The 20,299-nt window shown below is 57.7% G+C and overlaps 1 protein-coding gene across 1 annotated transcript; it reads right to left on the bottom strand.

Moving 5' to 3' along the window:
* Window positions 1-1,237: 1,237 nt before the first annotated feature.
* SLC7A10 (solute carrier family 7 member 10) lies at window positions 1,238-17,055 on the bottom strand. The gene is made up of 11 exons (XM_047079326.1): window positions 16,773-17,055; window positions 7,015-7,219; window positions 4,910-5,061; window positions 4,580-4,705; window positions 4,356-4,509; window positions 3,483-3,606; window positions 3,299-3,402; window positions 2,859-2,955; window positions 2,493-2,642; window positions 1,606-1,783; window positions 1,238-1,368 (listed from the first exon to the last, which is right to left on the bottom strand). Exons 1-11 carry the CDS (start codon window positions 17,053-17,055, stop codon window positions 1,238-1,240), a joined length of 1,704 nt encoding a protein of 567 aa, XP_046935282.1.
* Between the last annotated feature and the right edge of the window lie 3,244 nt (window positions 17,056-20,299).

Raw genomic sequence — 20,299 nt, 5'->3', positions numbered from 1 at the left:
AGGCCCAGCTAGCCTGCTGCATCGGCACCCCCAGCCCTGGTGGACACAGCCGGCCAGGGCTGTGGGGGTTTGAGCGAGGAGCGGGGTGGAGTGAGGAGCCCCTCTGCAGGCACCCTGGGGTCTCACTCTACCTCTTTCTCCATTCTGGGAATCCATTTCTGAAGAAGCAGGAGAGTTAGGGCAGGGCTCTCTGGAGTGTTCTCTGTGGCTTCTTGCTTCATTCACCCTCTAGGGTGCCAGAGCTGTGCTGGACTGAGCAGGGTTATGGGTGCCACAGACCTAGTCCATGGCGGGGCCCTCTGTCAGTGCTCAGCCCTCCCCATCCTCCCAGCCATCCCTAGAGGAGCAGGCTAGGAGGCTGCTGGCCCCAGCCTCGTGCCTGTGGTGTCAGTACAGGCCCGGCCAGGCAGATGCCCTTTGCCCTCTGGCTGAGGGGTTAATCTCCTGGGCATGAGGGCAGGGCTGGGAATGTGGGCACAGGGTAGAGGAAACCCATGGTCTCTTGCAGGCCTTGAGGCCCCTGGGAGATGCTGCTGGATGCTTTCTCAGGTGACAGTGGCCGAGCACCGACAGTGGCTAAATCCATCCCATCCTGCCGCAGGCTCTCAGTTTCCCCTGTAAATCAGGGTGAGGCCATGGGCTCTGAAGTCCTGGCAGTCACTCCACAGAGATTTATGGGGCTGAGGGAAAGGCAGTTCCAGCAGAAACACCCGGACCGACCTCGGTGGTTGAGCCTAGAGCTGGCGTTGCGGGTCCCGGGGAGGGGCGCACAAGGTGTTTCCCAACCCCGGTGTCCCTTTGGGTCAAGGCTGGCTCTGGACCCCACAAGGGAGAAAGGAAGTGCCTGGTTCAAGTGGCAGAGCCATAGGCCCCCTCCAGAGCCTGCTGGGGCACCTTCCTCAGCCAGCACCACACAAGCCCCACCGGGTCATGCCCACCAGGGACTCGCCTAAGACAAGCACACCGCCCACCAACCCTGTTTTATTCATAGACATTTCCAGGAAAGCGAGCAGGGCAGCACTGACAGGGAGCCCAGCCAATATCTCCAGGGCTCTCTCAGCACAGGACTCAAAGGAGTCAGATCTCTCTCTCTCTCTCTCTCTCTCTCTCTCTCTTTTTTTTCAGGACAAAACAAAAAAACAAAAAAACAAAAAAAAAAACCAACTTATTTTGCAAAAACACCTCCTCAATAAACAACATGTAAACAGAAACAGCTGCTTCAGGCTCCGCAAATGTCTCATTGTGTTTTCAAGGGCTTGTCCCTGGTGGGCAGTGGGGAGGGCTGGCACGGGCCATTTTCCTCTTCCTCAGGGGGTCCCTGGGGGTAGACCACAAAGCACAGCTCCTGGCCCCAGCGTGTCATGGATTCTGAGGACAGAGAGACAAACAGATAGACCTTGGGATCTGACCCTGTGGGGCAGGGGTCCTCAGGGAGCCGCTCCCTTTGGGTGGATCCTGGACCCCGGGGCCACATTTTGGGGAGATGTCGGGTGGCAATTGGACCCCCTGTTGTCACCGCAACTGCCGGGAGGTCCTGCTCCAGGGCGAGTCCCTAACAGGTCACGTTTCCCGGCCCTGCCACCTTGGGGAGGCTGCCTGGCTCACCTGTGAGTCTGTGCACACACTTTGGTTTGCTTCTCCAGAACACTCCCAGGAAGAAAACAGGCACCCCCGTGAGGATGATGATGACGCCGACTCCACACACCATGGGCTCCGAGATGAAGCTGAAGACCAGCAGGAATGCCCAGAAAACCAAGTATGCGATGGGGACCAGGAGGTTCACCTGGGGGAGAGCGACGGGACTGCCAACGGAGGCGCAGGACCTTCCCTGGGCCCTCCTGCCCCACCACCCCGGCAGGGGTGGGGGGAGGGGGATCCCGAGGTGCCACCCTTTCCTGGGAGCTGAGGCTTGAGGGTCCCCTACTCTGGCAGCAGCCAAACATGCTAGAAACAAACTCATGGGATGGCCATTTTGCCAAATGGTTGAGGGTTTGTCAAAGTTTCGGTGGCTCTGAGTTCCATGCAGTAACTATGTGTTGCTGGCTGCTTGCATTTGGCTGAAGGTCTCTGTCTCTCTCTCTCTGTCTCTCTCTCTCTGTCTCTCTCTCTCTCTCTCTCTCAGTGTTTCATGTTTTTTAGGCACTGAGCACTTCTCCAGCTCCAGGATTTATATGCAAACAGAATATTTGCATTTAGCTTGATTAAGGCTCTTCTGTCTTTGTGTGTGCTCATGGAATTCTGTGTCTTAGCCTCATTTTCCTGTCTGTAAACTGGGAGTATTCAAAGCACCCACCTTGTGGGGCTGTGATGAAGGCTGAATACATCAGCATACTTAAAGCCCTGAGCAGGGTGCAGCATGTGGCCAAAGCCAGAATACCTAATGCTGTCATCACTCCCACCCCCACCCTGACCCCCACCCCACACTCCCATGCCCAATGAGTGAAGGGGCGGCTCTGACAGCGCCGGCCAGCCCATCCTCCCCCAGGCCTCACCTTGATGGGCCTGTGGAGCGCTGGCCGCCTCCAGCGCAAAACGAGAAGGCCCAGGATGGTGACACCGTAGCAGAGGTAGTTGATGAAGGACACGTAGTTGATGAGCGTGTACGTGTCTCCCACAAGCATGATGACCGCTGTGGCCCCGCACTGGGAGAGGACCGGGCTGAGGGTGGCCTCCCACCTGCCTCCGTCAGCCCTGTGGGCTGTCCTGGGCCTGCCGGCTCAGGCCAGGAGGTTGGTGAGCCCCGGCCCTCCCCACTCCCTCCGTGGGCTGCCCCCCAGGGCCAGTGGGAATCCCTGCCATTACCACACTGCTGGGTGGCCCCGGCTCCCCTCCCTGCCAGCCTTGGTCCCACAACTTACACAGACAAGGAGGGCAGGGATGGGTGTGCAGTGTCTGACATGGATCATGGCCAGCAGGCTGGGCAGGTGCCCCTCTCGGGCCCCAGAGAAGCACAGTCTGGGACAGAGATTGGTGGGGGCCATGAGCCCAGCCTTGGGCCCCCTACCAACCAGATCCCAGACCTCAGCTCCACACCTGAGGCCCCTCTTGAGCTGTCACCTCTGACCCATGCTCTGGGTCCCAGCAGCCCCACTGGCCAGTTCTTCCCTGTCTAGCCCGCCTCCCTTTTGCTTGCTGTAGCTGAGTTGGGATCACATCTGTTACTGGGGAGTTCACTGTCCCAGCTTCAGGTGGGACCCACCTGGCAGGATTTGACTTCCTCTGGCCCCCAGTACTGATCACACACACCAGGGGGACCTGCCTTGCCTCACCTTGACCCCTCCCCACCCAGTCCAGTCACCTGGAGGAGGTGAACAGGTAGCCATTGATCCCTCCAAAAGTAGAAAGTGCCACGGAGACGGGCATGACCCAAGAAAAGTAGCCCAGCAGCTTCTCCCCGAAGGTCTGAGTGGACACAGAAAAGAGGTGGTGCGTGAGGCATGGCGGGACGGGCGGGAGCCGGGTACCAGTGGGACCCCACTCACCACGGCCACTGCATTCGAGGCCAGCAGCTCCTGGGGGGACATGGCGGTGAAGTAGGCAACATTGGTGAAGGTGTACACAAAGGTCACCAGCGGGATGGAGATGACAATGGCACGAGGTAGGTTCCTGGGGGCAGTGGAGAAGTGTGTCAGCATCAGCCCTGGGGTGGGGGCTGGAAGATGGGGCCCACCCAGGGACCCCAGCGAGGGAGGAGCTTTGAGTCTCCATCTCCTGGGTCTGCTGGGGGACTTGGGACAGATAAGGGGCAGCACTGCTGTCTCCCTGCCACCCCCCAGCCCCAGCTGGGACACGGGCTGGTGGGAGGAAGGGCAGATGGGGGAGGGGACACATCAAACCTTGAGGGGCAGGCCTGATGTCAGGACATAAAGAGAAAAGTGAATACAGCCAAAATCAGCCTTGAAGATCCCCAAATCCCCCCGGGGCCCAGTCCCTAGACCTGGGGTCTCCTGGGACTCCCTATCAGCCCCAGCCCCCGCCCCAGCGCAAACTCCTCTCTGTTGCGACCCTGGGTGAGTATCGGATGAGACGTGGGCTTTATCAGTAGGGACCGTGTTATGTGCACATGTGTAAGTTTTGGCCAAATGCAAATAGCTGGATCCATTTTCAGTGGGACAGTGATACTCAGTGTTTCTGAGGCCCGGCAAGGGGCCGTGACTCACCCGCAGCCATGCAGAGCAGGGCCAGGCTGGAACAGTGTCCCGGCTGTCTTTCCAGAGCCATCCCCGTGGGGCAGCAGCATGGTCAGGCAGGTGACCAGACTGAGCCACAGGTGGCAGCAGGTCCGTGCAGAGAGGCTGCCTCTCCCATCGCCGCACCCCTCCCCTTCCCAGGGCCCGGCTGGGTGTCCTACTCACTTTCGAGGGTCAACCAGCTCCTCAGTGACGTAGTTGAGGAAGTTCCAGCCACTGAAGGCAAAGGAGCCCTGGAGGAAGGCCAGGGCCAGGTGACCCACGGAGGGTGTCATCCAGAAGTCAAAGGCATTGCTGGGTGTCAGCTCCTCAAAGTGTCCTGGGGGGTCCACAGGTCAAGGGTCAGTGTCCTCTCCCCACCCTGGTGCACGGCCCCACCCAGGCCCTACCTTGGAAGATCTGGACGAAGCCCACGCCAATGATGAGGGACAGGGCCAGCAGCTTCCCACCGGTGAAGATGTCCTGGATGCGTGTGGCCCAGCGCACGCTGGAGCTGTTCACCCATGTCAGGAGCACTGAGAGGAAAGGAGGGTGGGTGGGTGGGCCTCAGCCGAGTCCAGCCCAGGCTGTAGGAGGGCGGCATCCCCTGTAGCAGCTGGGGTGCCAGAAGCCCACCCCCTGAGGCTGAGCTCACGGGGGGCTGGAGGCACCCCCCACGCCCCCGCAGTCCTCCCACACACGGGCAGGGGGCATGGTGCGGCCCCAAGGTGGGCGCTCACTCAGGCAGGCCATAGAGAGTGCGCGGGAGGCAGCAGCTGGGGGGATGCAGTTGGGGAACACGGGCTGCAGCACGTAGTTAGAGAAGGTCATGGAGATGACAGCCAGGCTGGTTGGGTACATGATGAGGACCGCACTCCAGAGCAGCAGGAAGCTGGAATGAGTGAGGGCCTGCCTGGCACAGGCATCCCGCACCACCCCACCTCCCCGCCACCTTGGCCGAGCAGGTGCAGGTGTGGGAGCAGGGCTGCACCCTGGGCCGTGGCACCCAAGGCTGGCACGGGCACTCAATGCCGGCTTCGGTCCAGGAAGGCAGGGCTGGCCCCGCTGGGGTCTCCACTCTATTAATGGACTGCTTCAACAGAGACAGCATTCAGCACAGTTAAACAGCTATGGGCTGCCCTTGGGCAGGTGTCCAAAAGGACTTGGGAACCAACCACCTTTCTAATGGCCATCTAGCCTCTGGTCACAGGCTGTTTTCCTGAGCCGGAGCTGTTCTGGAACCTTTAGTTACGGCTCCGGCTGGAGCTCTCAGCAGAGCCTATGGCTGCAGGTAGCTGGCTCTGAGCTGTGACCCCTGAGGGACCGGACCTTCCGAGGAGCTGTGGCTGGGGGTTGGGAACGATTTATGTCCCTTCTGCCCGAATCTCAGCACCGCAGGGTGCCCACATGGGAGCAGGGACTCTGCTCAGGCTATGAGGCCCAACCTATTCCGGGGGGGTCCTGCCTGCACTCAGGGGAGGGCCTGTCTCTGGGGATGCTCCTGGACCTTGAGGGTGGGGACTGCCTCATCCAGGGACACCACTGACCTCTGGACCACCATGCTCTGTAGATTCGTCTTGGTCCTCACCTTTACTCTGTGGCGTCTGCAACCCTAGAAGCTAAGTGCCCCTGGGGCAGGGTCTTGGGTCCTCCTCTCCCGCCCACCTTCTTCTGCTTTCTCAGGTCCCAGTTGCCTCCAAGAACCCTCTCTCCAGAGCAGAGAACTCATGGGCACACCCACAGGGGTGTGCACGCCCTGCCAGGGCCCCATCTGCCACTACCCCATTAAAGGCTCTGGACCACATCCCTCAGGACCAAATTTTGCACACTTAGCCTAGACTTTTCCTCTGGGATCCGGACAACTGCCCCGCAAGGCCTGACTACATCATCTCCCCGGATATGCCGCAGACCCCACCAGCGTGGCAGCCTACCCCCAACCTCCCCCTCCCGGGAACTGCTGTCAATGGAGCCCACCAGTGGGAAAGCGGGTGTCACCTCTGCTGTACCCACCTCTCCCTCATGCCACACTGGCCACCGCGTCTTCCGCATTTAAGCTCCTACAAGGTTCTGGGATATTCCTATGCCTTTATTCAGGCCCTCGGCATGGTTCAGCTGGACAACTACGATAGCTTTGACCCCCCACCCCGCCCCCAGGCTCCCCCAGCGCCTCCAAGCCCCCACACCTACCATGGATCTGACCTGCCTCTGGCCACACCAGATAGTCGAGCACACCCTCCAAGCCTTGGTGCAAATGTGTTTTCCCTGGAAACCTTCTGAGGTAGTGACACCCATTCCCTTAGCTGCTGGGCCCCCCAAGCACACCCTCAAAGCAAGGATCTAGGTCCTCATCAAGTGTAGAGGGGCTCTTTCCCTTCTGCACTGTGAATAACTTGAGGGCAGGAATGGATCTTTTTCTCCCTGGTCCTCAGCACATAGTAGGAGCTCAGCTAATGCTTACTGGTGCATAAAGGAATGCTGGGGAGCTCTTCAAAGGAGAGCTCTTGCAGGGCATTGATAGGAGTTATGCCCCCTGTCCCCCACCACACACATATGGGTTTACTAAAATCTAGGCTGTCCTTGCCTTATTGCTAGCCTCACCCAGGTGCAGATTAGGCTTAAGGAAATATTTGAAAGGAAGCACAGAGAGGTCAGGGGGCCAGCCGGAGTGTCCTGCCCACCGTGGCCTTGGAAGGCTCCCCAACACCCCCACCTCCTTCCCTCCATCCACCCCATGATCTCCCTGAGATGTGAGAAAAAGAGGAAACCAAAGTCCAGGGCCCCACTGGCCATCCATTCCGGATTGTCATGCCCTCCCCCACTGACCCAACGGGTGCCCCAGACTCACCCAGCCAGGCCCCCGAAGATCTCGGTGACATAGGCATAGTCCCCGCCAGACTTCGGGATGGCGACTCCCAGCTCCGCGTAACAGAGGGAACCCAGGGCAGTGACGCCTCCACCCAGGACCCAGACGAAGAGGGCCAGACCCACAGAGCCCGAGTGCTCCAGGACCCCCTTGGGGGAGATGAAAATGCCCGAGCCGATGATGTTCCCTGGGGTTGGGAGAGATGGGGAGGCATCAGGTCTGGGGTCCCCTTAGCCCAGCCTTCTCCTCAGGCTTCCAGATGCTACAGTGAGGAAGGGAGCCTGGGCTGCTCCCTGGAGAAGGAGGAGGGGGAAGGTGAGCCTGGAAGCAAATGGATGCCACTGGGCACCTCAGACCTTGCAATCCCCACTCTGGGCTCATTATCCCCCCTTCTCCAGGCCTTGTCCTTGCAATTCAGGAGATGAGTCCTGTTCTGAGTTCCTCCGCACCCCCCACTCCCACCCCATTTACTCCCACCAGGCGGGGAAGCACAGGCGAGGAAGCTCCATCACCCGAGCGGTGGACTGGCAGCCTTCCTGTGCATCCCCACAGGGCCCAGGCTCAGCCCCTTGGCCCTGGCCGAAGGCTCCAGACTTGTCAGCCTCCAACCTGCTGGCTAGAGCTGGCCTCCTAAAGCAAGACCTTAACCATGACACTGTCCTGCTACTTTCCCATTGGCCAAAGTCCAAACTCATGGAGTAGCTCAGGGAGTGGCACCACCTCCACGAAGCCCTCCTTGACCATGCTGGTTTGGGGTCCTCCTCCCATGTCACAGTCCTGTCCTTCCCCAGACCTTGTCCCGTACTTTCTTTATCTTCTCTCTCCCCTTTCCTTAAAAGGGAACCTGCTTCCTGGGCTCGTCCCTGACCTAAGACCCAGACTGCGGACAAAGACTCTGAAGAGACCTTGTTTCCCGGCACTGTTAAAATGTGTCAGGTCCTGGGCAAGGGCCGGTGGGGTGAGGGGGAAGAACTGGTGCACTTTCAGGACCGGGGGTTGGTCAGCAGCCGTCGCTGAAGGAATCGGGTGGGCAAGGGCAGGCTGGCAGAGACCCGGCCAGCCTGGGGTCTGGACACAGACCGCCTCTCCCTTGAGACAGCCTACTGGTTGCAAAGAGGAGTCGCTGCTCTAATCCCAGGGGAAAGCCCAGCTGGCGCTCAGGTCACCTTTCAAGATCCGTCTGTACAAGAGGCTATCGTGAGGATTCGGCAAGGAATCTAGGAAGCCCTCTGCTCACTTACAGCTGTATCCAGATGTACCTAGCATTTTTGGCGTGGTTCTGTGTACTCTCTGCAGCCGTACCTGCTTGGGTTCACCTCCAACTCCCTGTATGTAGTAAGTGCTCAATACACAGCTGTTGAGTAAACTAATGGATGAGTGAAAGGCCTGATGTCCAAAGTGGCACCAATACCTTGGCCTGAAAGACTGATTTTCTCATCTGTGAAGTGGGGCAGCTTTCTCTACTCGACTCTCCTGGAAGAGGAGGGGAGTGGCCAGCCTCTGAGGCTCAGAGGCCAGTGGAATCTGCCTTGGTCACAGAAGCCTGCCCTGCCCTTGGGGATGACTCTGAGTCTTGCGGAGTGTGGTGGGTGTCAGGGGGTGCTCTGTTGGTTCACGGTGTCTGGGAATGCTCAATCAAAATGCTCAGAGGGCCAAGCTGTGGTCTGCAGAGCAGGTTCTCAGGATGAACAAGGCTCCGAATACCCACTGAGCTGTGAGCTCCCTGACAGTTAGGGCAAAAAGGGCAACGTTCTGGGTGACCTGGGTCTCACCATCTGTGCAAATAAATTAGGTCACATCACTGGTGATTTGCACAAGGGCCTGCCCAAGAGGAAATAATCCCAGAATGCGCAGGCCGCAAGAATAAAAAAGCAACCCTGCTAGGAGCTGGGGCTCAGCCCCTCAACAGGATCACCCCCACCTGCCAGGTCCTGTGGGACAGTGCACACCCATCAGGGCAGAGCCTGCCTGTTCCACCTGCCAGGCCCACAGGCGGGTCTGGCCAAGGACACAGCTGTGGCCACCAATCTGCATGCATTCCTTGTCCACGGTGCTACCCCCCACCCCGCCCCCGGCCGACACAGATTTCCAGTCTGGACGGCCACGGTGCCCCACTTGGTTTTCCAGTCACATCCCAGGAGCCCTAAATACATCCAGATAAGGACGAAAGAATTCCTGTCCCCCAGCCCCCAGAGGTAAGCTGTGCCCTCAGCCAGCTTCCAGGGGGAGAGGAGCCGCCTCCCTTATCTACCCGGGGGGCCTGGGGCCTGGGTCAGCTTTCTAAAGGGTCTTTGGGTTCGCTCTATCCGGCAGCAGGGCCTCTGTTCTCAGGACCTGGTGGAGTGGGATTTGCCAAAAGCCAGTGAGGTTGGAAGCCAGCGGGGGCTGGGTGGCCTTGGAAGGAGCTGGGTGCATTCAGGCTGGGGACATCCAGGGACCCGAGCAACCCAGCCCATGGGGACCCCAGCACTCTATACGGTTCAGCACAGTAGGGTCTCATGGGCATAGCCCTTGGGAAGCTACACCTGGCATCTTGTCCTCCAAGGCTGGGGTCTGAAAAGGGACATATCACTAGCCTATGCTCAGTAGTGGGAGACTCCAATGCTGGCCCTGGGGGATGGGCCAGGGGATCATTTTGTTTGGACACATGGCCTCAGCCTACAGTGCAGGACTTCTCCCCACATGGCTCAACGGAACATGTGTGTCAGCTGGTGCCTCTGAGGTCTTTGCGGGCTTCTCCCTGTGGGCCTGGACAACCTCTAGCACCTTCCCCCGGGTTTGTGCTGGAAGGTGGCAGAAAACCCACTGAAGTCCACTGGCTGCTCTGGGCACCACATGGGCTGGGTGGGGCTCCGCAAGGATCCACAGGGGCTGTGGGCTTGGGTGGGCAGTAGAGGGCAAGGAGGAGGACGCTGGGGGCAGGGGTGGGGCCTCCAGCATCTGAATGATTCCAGGAGGCGTGCCGAAGGGACCACAGAGCTGTGAGGGATATGGCAGGGGTGCCTGCCCAGCCCTCCCAGTGGTGGCGGGTTCGGGCCTCCCTTCTCAGCCCTTGTGTTCAGGCCCAGCAGGATCAGCTTTGCTGGCCTCAGGACACAGTAGTGGACAAGCCCAGACCTTGGGGAAGCCTGCTCTGGAGAAAGAGGCGGAGGGGCAGGAAGCGGGGAGCATGGGCTGGGCAGGGAGAGACTACCATGTGCCTGGTCAGATGTCTGCTGACAGTGGGCTGGAGAAATGCAGGTTCCAGGGTCTCCACAGTCCCACCCACCCAGTGGGTCCTCGCAGGGCCACAGCGCCAGCACAGGTGGGTGAGGATGTGAGTCCCCCACCAGGAAGCCCCCCCTCAGTCTCCTCCCGCCCCTCTTCCCTCAGCCCACACCGGGTGGCTTTTATCACATTAAGATGTTTGGCCTGATGGGGCTTACTCGGCTCCGTGGAGGAACGAAGAAAGGGCCATTGTTCTTCTGGCTGTTGCGGTGCGCGCTGACCTATTTTTGGGAGGCAGTGGCCGACCGTGGAGGTCGCAAGGGTGGACGGTGGAGGTCATGTTGGTGGAAAGAGCCAACTGCCCTCGGTGCGTGTGGGTGGAAGGTGCAGAGTCTGATTTGGGGAGGGGGACAGGGAGGTCCCGTCAGGCCAGGCTGCTGGCACCACCCCTCATCCCTAGAAACACTTTCAGCAGTCAGCTGTGTGACCTCAGGCTAGTGCTGCCCTTCTGGGCCTCAGTTTCCCCCTTCACCAGGTCAGGCCACTGAGCTAGGGGGCAGCAGAGGGCTGGCTCAACCCAGACTTTGGCAGAGGCGTTGCTGGGCAGGGTGGACACATCCCGCACATTTGCAAAGGCCTAAGGAAACACAGTCTGCTCGGGGGCCCATGTCCCTCACCGTGTCAGGTGTCTCCTCAGCTCGCTAGTTTCCCAGAAGCTGCAGGAAGCCCTCCCTGACCTTCCACTTTGGCCCCTATAACCTGGATCCTGCTCTACTCCCATGGTACATGGAGGATGGCCAGGAAGTGATTATTGGCTACCCTGCATGGGTCCTGAGTTCCCAGAGGGTAGGGTCTGTGATGAGAAGCCTCAGCCCCTCCAAAGGACAAAGAACCCACAGGGCCTAGGTCATCTTACATACGCCTTGCCTATCTGTGCCTCTTTTAGCGAGCAGGCTGACAATGGGGGTTCTTCCTGTCACACTGGCCTGCTGGCCTGACAGAGAACAGCTCTGGGGCTCCTGGGCCTGATCAGGGGCTGGCCGTAGGCCAGACCTCCTTCCCTTGCCCTGGGCAACGAGTCTCAGCACCTCCCCGTTAGGATATGACCCATGAGGCCTCTGGGAAGGAGTTCCAAATTCCCTTCAGTAGGTCCCTGAGGCCACAGGCAGAGGCACTAATTGAGAATCCCCAGATCTGGGTTCGAATCCCAGATCCCTCTTGCTGGGAGGCTGTGGACAAGATACATCACCTCTCCAACCCTTCTTGGCTACAAAGTGGGAAGAAAAGGCAGTGATGCAGGCATGCCCCCACGCTGCTTCGCACATCAGAGGCCCCAGGAAGTGCTTATGGATCTCACTACTGTCATCAACCTTGAAGATACCCCAGGCCACCCAATCTGGCTTTTGGAGACCTGATCCCCATGGGACCTCTGTATGCTGGAGTCCGTAGCCAGAGCTCTGCTTTAGGGACCCTGCTGTCCTCCTGGGTGAAGCCCGTGACTCCAAACACATGAATGTCCTTAATGAGCATGTGTCAGGCATCCCTCTGAGGAGACAGAAGTGCCCATTGAGGTTCTTGGCAGAACTCCAGGGAGGTGAGTGGGGATGCCTCCAGGACATGTCTGGAATTGCCAAATGACTGGCGTGTACTTCCGGCCTAACCCACTTTCCTTTTAAGAGAGGGATGAGCAGAAGTGTGGAGCTCTCTCTGCCTGGCTCAGCCCAGCCCGACCCCACCTAAGAAGCCTCGCCTGTGCCCCATCTCCAGGCTGAGTCAAGGTCACCGATGAGCTCCACAACGCTGGATCCAGTCACGCACCCGCAAACCGCATCTCACCTGCCTCATCAGTGGCATCTGGCAAGTTAACCCCTTCCTCCAGCCTCAGCCTCCCAGCCCTCCTCCCACCTTGCTGGCTCCTCCTTCTGGACTCCTCTGCTGGTCCTTCTCTTTCCTGACTTCCAGATTTTGAGTGCCCGTGGCTCAGCCCCGGGGCCTTGGCCCCTTTCCTTCCACACTCCCTCCCTCGGAGACCTCATCCAGTCCCCTAGCTTCTGTTGGCAACTCCCACATTTTATGCCTACCATGGACCTCTTCCCTAAACTAAACCCGCATACCCAACTAATTACTCTACAAATAGGCATCTCAAATTTCCCATGGTCAAAATGAGATTCTGGACTTCCAACCCCTTTCCCTCAAGAACCTACTTCCCTCACAGTCTTTCCAGATCAGTACATTGCAAACCTGGCTCCCAAAGGCTCAGGCCCGAACCTGATGTCACCCTTGACTCTTCTCCTTCTCCCACACCTCATATCTAGTTCATCCCAAATCCTTTGGTTCCACCTTCCAAACACATCCAGAACCGAACCTCCACTCAGCACCTCATTGCCACCACCCTGCTCTGAGCCACCACTATCTTACCCAAGTGACTCAGTACCCTCCTGACCAGGTTTCCTGCTTCTACCCCTGCTGCCCACAGCTTCTCCATAGTGAGCCCCATCTCATCCCATCCCATTCCATCCCATCCCACCCATCCTATCCCACCCCATATCCTATCCCATCCATCCCATCTCTTCCCATCCTCTCCCATATCCTACCCCATACATCCCATCCCATCCCATCCATCCCACCCCATTCCATCCACCCCATCCCCTCCCATCCATCCAATCCCATCCCATATCCTATCACATCTCATCCCATATATTACCCCATCCATCCCATCCCATCCTTCTCATCCCATTCCATCCTTTCCCATCCCATATCCTACTCCATCCATCCTATCCCATCCCACCCCATGTCATCTCATCCCATCCTGTCTTATCCCATCCCTCGTCTGCTCAAAGCCCTCTCCTGTCTCACAAAGAGAAAAAGGCAAAGTTCTCACTGTAGCCAGGAAGGCCCACACAAATTGGGCCCCTCCCACTCCTGACTCATCTCCTACCTACAATCTTCCCCACCCCCTATCTTAATTTTGTCATCTTAGCACTTATCATTATCCCATTGGCCGAACATTCAGCTTGTTTATCATTTGCTCTTTCACTCCCATGCTGGAATGTCAGCTCCAAGAGGACAGGTTTTGTCTGTCCTATTCCCTGTTGTATCTCCAGCACCCAGAACAGTGTCTGGCATTGTTCTGTACCTAGATGAATGAGTGTGATGACTAGATGAATGAGTGTGTCCAGTGCTGGCAGCCCCCCACCCCCCATTGTAGCTTGAGCTGCCTTGGCCCCCAATGGTATCCCGAGCACCAAGGGCATCTGATCTGGGCTGGTTGCAGCCTCAGTCTGTTTCCTCATCTGTAAATCAGGGGTGTGAGACACAGACAAGCTCTTGTGTGGCTTTATGTCTCTTCAGGGTCCCTATGAGGAGGTGCTGGGCTTTTGCAGAGGGCCATCCTCTGAGCATACCAGCCACCACCAGCCCTGGGGACAACAGAAAGGGGCCTGGTCATGGTTGGATGAGCAGGAGATGGGGTTCATGAAGCAGGCCTCTGAGTCCCTGAACACTCCTGAGCCTGACACATAAACATGAGCACGGGCTGGATACCCGAGTCCAAGGGAGAGAGTGGAGGACAAAAAAGCCTGGTGAGCACACCCAAAGTGATTCCCACTCTGCTGGACCTGGGCATGCCCATTCCTTGGGTGTGGATCGGGAGAGGCAGCTGGCCAAGGTTCTTGAGTCAGGACAAGAGATTTTGTACATACAGTCCTGGGTGGGAGTGGGGAGTCCCGGGAGATTCCTTTGTCCATTTGTTCATCCATCCACCCACCCATCCATCCATCCATCCATCACAAAGTGGGGGACTCGGGTAAATCCTCGGTAAATCCCGACCTTCTTCCATCAAGGGCTCTGAATCTGGCTCCAGTTTTGCCCAGCACCAGAACAGTATGAAGAAGGGCACTGGATTAGAAGATTGGGTCCAAATCTGGTTCCAAGTCCCAAGTCTCCTGCCTGCAGAAGTGTCATTTAACTTCCAACCCCAGTTTCTACATCTGTAGAATGGGTATAAACACTTCCATCTTGCAAGGTGGGCATGAGAATCAAGTGAGATAAAGGGGGAACACGATTTCATGATGTAGTAAGGGGTGTTTTTCAGGATGGGTATTAGACATGGTGGTGTCTCACGTAGCCCCTGGCCCACTGGCTCACTTTCCCCCAGACTGGCCTGTTCCCCTCCAGGTGTGCTTGCTGGGGCCAGGAGGTGCTGTCCTAAACACACTTCGGGCGGAGTCTGACTCCAGCCCAGAGCCCTTCCATATCACTCCATTCCCGAAAGCTCCCACTCCTCAGCCTAGGACAGGGCAGAGGGTACAAGGAACGAGAATTATAGGATCTTCTGGAAGGGGCTATGTGAAGTTTACGAGATAACAAGTGCGGGATCGGGTAACAAGAAAGACTGTGGAGTAGAATATAAAGGCCTCAAGACTTTTAAAGCTAAAATATGACACTCTGGAGACATTTTTCACTTTGACCAGGTGGCCCAGGGCAGGAAGGTGGGATCAGATGTGTGAGATAGACTCCACAGAACAGCATGGGGAGGGGGAGAGGGTGGGGTCTCCAGGGCATCAAGTGGGAAGAGCCGTGCAGACCCTGACTCAGCCACAGAGGCCTCCTCCCTCATGTCCCGTCCCCTTCTGGTTCACATCCATTCTCTCCTCGTCCGTCTCCTGCCTTCTGGGACCCTTCACAGCTCCCCAAGCAGGGTCGTTGGACCACCAATGAGTGTCGCAGCTGGGGGTCAGGACTTCTGGGTTCTCCTCCCGAGTCGGCCACCCTTGGCCAAGTCACCTCTTACCCCAGCTCAGTCTTCAAGGTCTGGAGACCAAGGGGGCAGTGGACCTGGAACAGCAGGAATGGACTGAAACGGGGTGGGGGGGGTGGACACCACAAGGGCAGAGCTGGGGTGCACGGGGCTATTCTTATGGGGTCCGTCCTGCAGAAGACATGTGACAGTGGAGGAGGCCTCCTCTGGTCCCACCGCCACCACCAGGGTCCTCTTTCGAGGAGAGAGGAGCCAGCGGCCTCCACCTGCCCTGAAGCAGATAGGGTGCGGGAGGAGGCAGAGTAGGAATACAGCTCAAGGATGCCTGCTTAGCTGAGGTAGCCCAGGAAGAGCCGTGTCGCGCCCTGCACCTTCCTGGCACTGTAGCTGGCTCCAGACACAGCCAGCCTCTTGACTCCATCATGTGTGGGCCAGGCAAGACTCTACCCAGTATCCCGGCCAAATCCTTGGGACCAACACTTCCTCCCAGCAGCAGACAGTCAGGCAGGGACGTCCTAGGGCAACGAGGTCGCAGGAGCGGCTCCTGGAAGATTCCATTCCAGGGGAAAGGGGGTGAGATGGGGGAGCTACCTCGACAGGGCTTACGTTCTGGGGCAACCTTCTGCGTGAGCGTGGGGATGGCCACGAACCAGATCCCAGCCCCAGTTCAGGAGCTCCCAGTGTGGGGGCAGCAGAGGAGGAGGTGAAGACTCCAGTCTGCCCTTCTGAGCCTCCAACTTTCTTCATCTTCAGGGGTCTGAGGATGGGTGGTGGGCAGGGGGGTACACAAGGCCTCCCTAGCTGGCGAGGGGGAGATCTGGCAGGCAGGATGAGGGCAGTCAAGACCCCCATCATTCATCCCCCCACTCTGTCTCCTGGAACACAGGGGATGGAACAGACTACTCCCAGGAGGGTCTCTGAGGCACTTGGTGTGGACACGGGCACCGGTCTAGGTTACCTAGTTCCTGAGGAGTCAGTGTGCATGACTTGGGCCTTGTCCCCTGAGCCCTCTGCTGATCCAGAAGTCCCCATGTAGGGGCAAGACACACGGACACATTCTCAGGTGGGAAAGATGAACCCAGAGGATGTGAGTGCCTGTTGGGATCCCTGCCCAGGAAGCAGGTGGCTTTTCTGCAGGCTTGGTGTGCCCACCCCATCACTGGCCTTCCCAGTCACTGACTCTCCCCAGGGTCCTGCCACCAAACTCTGCAATAATTACATACTCTGAACCTATTTCCCCACTGGGCTGGCTCTACCTGTCCAGTCTACGCACAGGGCATCCTGCTTTTGAATAAATCACCCACACTGTATGGCACCTGGGTCCCACACACAGTAGGGGCTCAGCTTGAGCCACAGCCCAGAACTTGGGGCCTTAACCTGGGTCAACCTATCCAGTCCCCGTACTTACAAGGCTCCCGCACTCAAGGCAGGATTACAGTCACCTCCATTTCATAGATGAGAAGACTGAGGGCAATTGCCCTTGCTGAAACCACAGCAAATTAAAGGCAGGAGGGGGATTCCCAGGGGTGGATGGGACCTGTACCTCCCTCAGGTGCAAACATTTGGGGCTCCAGGAGAGGTGAGAACAAGAAGTCTTACTGCCACCGTGTGAGGGGTGACACCACAGGTGCTCTGGGCATCTCCTCACGCGTCCCACGGTCTCAGATCATAGGGGCGCCGGGAGCGGGGTGCTCCTTGTTTCGGGCGGGCGGCAGTGCGCCCCAAGCCTTTGGCCCTGCCACTCCAGGCACCCGCCCGCCCGGGCCCCGCTCACCGATGATGATGGTGCAGGCGCTCACCAGCCCGATCTCCTTCTTGAGCGCCACCCGCTCCGAGGCGCCAGGGCCCGGGCCCGGGCCGGGGGAGGGCGAGGGTGCAGGGCCGGGGTTCCCGCGCCCGCTCGGCTGCTGCGTGTGGCCGGCCATGTCGCTGTCCCGCCGCGTCCCCGCTCCCCGCGCTGCCCAGTGTGTCCGACCGGCCGCCAGTCCGTCGGTCCGTCCGTCTGTCCGTGCGCTCGCGGCCTTCGCAGCCCGGACAGCGCCCACAGGCGGGCGCATGCGCTGGCGCGGGGCCCGGGCCCTGGGCCCCCGGCTGCGGGGGCCAGGGAGGGGCGGAAGGAGGACCGGTCGGCAGCCCCCTCCCCCACCTTCCTTAAAGGGAACTGCCCCCACCCCCCTGCCTGGGAAGGAAGGAGAGGACTTGGAGCAGACCTGGGAAGAACTTTCCAGTTGAACGAAGGAAGAGGCCCTCCCACTGCCGGAGTTACATCCAGTCGTGGGGTGAGAGTGGGGGAGCAGAGCTCAAAGGCAAGACTGTCCCTGCCCTCAACGAGACTGAGGAAGTTGGCAAAAATAATAGCTGTGTGTTTACTGGGACCCTCTGTGTGCCAGCGCTTCCATACTCCTTGAATCCTGGCACAGACCCCGAGTGCCCGCCTCCAGGGAGAAGGGTGGAGGTTGGGTCCATTCTACAGGTGGAAGTTGAGGCCCAGAGATGCGTGAGAAGCATCACAGAGCAAGTGGCAGGGCCCAGACGCAAAGCCTTTCTGATGCTTCCTTGGCCTCCGGGTGGTGATGGCGGGGTATGAGATACAGCTCTAGGGGGAATGGGGCTGCGTCCAGGAAGCCCTCGGAGGGTCAGGAGACCCTAAGCACCCACCATCAAAAGTCTGGCCTCCAACCCTCATCCAGAGCCTTGAGAGAATCCCAGAAGAGGTTCTGCCCTAACCTCCCCACCTCCCCGCCCCCGCCCCGCCCGGCTGGGCTCTGGGCTGTGTCTGGCAAGTTCCATCTGCAGATTGCTGGTCACAGGTGAGAGTGGAGGCTAGGGGGACTAGAACTCAGGGCTTTGGCGAAGGAAGGGCCCCCGCAGTCCAGGCCCCCTCAAGGAGATGGGGCCACCTCAACTGGCCAGGAGACACGGAGAACGGGGCTGTGGCTCCTGAGGACGTGGAGGAGGTCGGGCGTGCAGGGTCCCAAAGAGGCTGCCTCCTCCCGGAAGCCGTCAGGGCTGTGGAGCCCCGGACCGCGGGGCAGACGGAAGGGGGGCCGCGTCGGGGGCCACCGGGGCGGCGGGCGGGGCGAGCCTGGCACTGCGCGGCCGGCGGCGGAACAGCTTTTGTCCTTTCCTGGCGGCCGCCGCGCCGCGCCGTCCCCTGCATGTGGATGAGGTCGCGCCGGGCGCCCCGTCCTTCCCCCCGCCCGCGGCTTGCGGGGGCCCCGCCCGAGTCCGACGGCCGCCCGGCGGCCCGGCGGTGGGGCGGGGGCTGGGGCCGGGGTCTGGGCTGCGGGCGGAGCAACGAGGTGCGAGCGTGGCGGTGCAGGGAGTTTGGCCGCCGAGGAGGGACCTTCGAAGTGGGGGGGGGAGGGGGGGCGGGGATCTGGGAGTAGGGAGCGGGAGGACCCTGGGTGGAGTGCTGGGGGGACGCGGAGGGGGAGGCCACCGGCGAAGCTTCAGCCTTCGCGCTCCCGTCGTCGGAGTCCCGCATTCTTGGCGCCCTCTGCCTCCCGCCCCAGAGACGCGTTCAGCAGCCGGCTTTCTTAAAGGAGCCTCGCGCAGGGGGCGGGACAGGGGTTCAGAGGACTCCTGGATGTAGTGGAGTAGGATGGGAAGCCGGGGTGTCGACCTGCTGGTCTGACCCTCCCCACCCAGTTGACTTTGCAACACTAGGGTCTGCTGAGAGAGGGTCCAGCCAGGGCTAGTGCACTTAGGGATTGGCCTGAGCCTCACCGGGAGCCTGGAGCAGGCTCCTGAAACGTGGAATGCATGTGTTTGAAGAGAAGGGGTGACTTTAGGGTACTGGTAGGATGGAATTTGCATGTTACTGTCCAGACCCACAGTTCAAGAGAACATTTTAGTGGAATCGAACCAGAATCGCAAGCCCCAGCGCAAATAAAAAGTTGGCAAGATTGGTCAGTGAGTACTTTCCCACATTAACAGAGAAAAAGAAAGAAAACCATGAGATCCTTTCAATAGATTCGGAAAACAATCATCCATGATTTAAACAAACAAAAAACTCTTAGCAGATTATAAAGAGAAGAGAATGTACTTCATCTGATAAATGTTTCTACCCCAAACCCAAAGCCCTCAAAGGAACAGACGAACAAACAAAACCCCCAACCTGATAGCTAACATCACATTAAATGGTTAAATGTTGAATGCTTTTCCACTGAGACTGGAAATGTGGAAGAATGTTAGCACTCATCAGTTCTGTAGAACACTGCACTAGAGGTCCTAGCCAGTGCAATAAGGCAAGAAAAAGAAGTAAAAAGGCTAACCTTTTAGTTAACCACAATTTAGAACAATGATAACGCCAAATGCTTGTGAGGATGTGGAACAACAGGAACACTTACTTATTCACTGCTTGTGAGGATGGAAAATGATATAGCCACTTTGGAAGACAGTCTGGCAGTTTTTCAAAAAAAAGATTTTTTAAATTAACATTTATTCATTTTTGAGTGTGAGAGAGACAGAGTGTGAGCAGGGGAGGGGCAGAGAGAGGGGGAGACACAGAATCTGAAGCAGCCTCCAGGCTCTGAGCTGTCAGCACAGAGCCCGACGTGGGGATGGAACTCACAGACCGTGAGATCATGACCTGAGCCGAAGTTGGACTCTCAACTGACCGAAACACCCAGGTGCCTTGGCGGTTTCTTACAAAACATATTCTTAGCATAGAATCCAGCAATCATACACCTTGGTATTTACCCAAAGGAATTACAAACTTATATCCCCACAAAAACCTGTGCGTAGATGTTTATAACAGCTTTTTTCCTGAGTGGCAAAACTTGGAAGTAACCAGGATGTCCTTCAGTAGGTGAATGGATCAATAAATTGTGGTACATCCACCCAGTAAAATAATACTCAGAGCTAAGAAGAAATGAGCTATGAAACTATGAAAAAACAGAAAAAAACATAAATGCATGTGACTAAGTGTAAGAAGCTAATCCAGAAAGAAATAAAAAGGTATGAAGATAGGAAAGGAATACATAAAATATATGATACATTGGGTAATATATATATATGTGTGTGTGTGTGTGTGTGTGTGTGTGTGTATATATATATATGTAAAGCTAGTTAATTTAGTAAAGTTGCTGGATACTAGTCCAATATATAAAAACTAACTGTATTTCTATGTACCAGCAACAATTAGAAAATAAACTCATAATAGCGTAAAGACCAAGTACCTAAATCTAGTGCATCATGTGTACAATTTCTATACAGAAAACTATAAAACATTACTGAGGGAAATTGTAAAAGAGATAAATTAATTGAGGAGTATACTCTGTTCATGGATTAGAATTT

The sequence above is a fragment of the Lynx rufus genome, unplaced genomic scaffold, assembly GCF_022079265.1.
Source record: "Lynx rufus isolate CCGP_SWC_20201006 ecotype Redwood Valley unplaced genomic scaffold, mLynRuf1.p SCAF_16, whole genome shotgun sequence".
NCBI classification, from domain to species: domain Eukaryota; kingdom Metazoa; phylum Chordata; class Mammalia; order Carnivora; family Felidae; genus Lynx; species Lynx rufus.
Note: the sequence above shows the minus strand (reverse complement) of the source record. Positions and strands in the feature narration are given on the sequence as shown.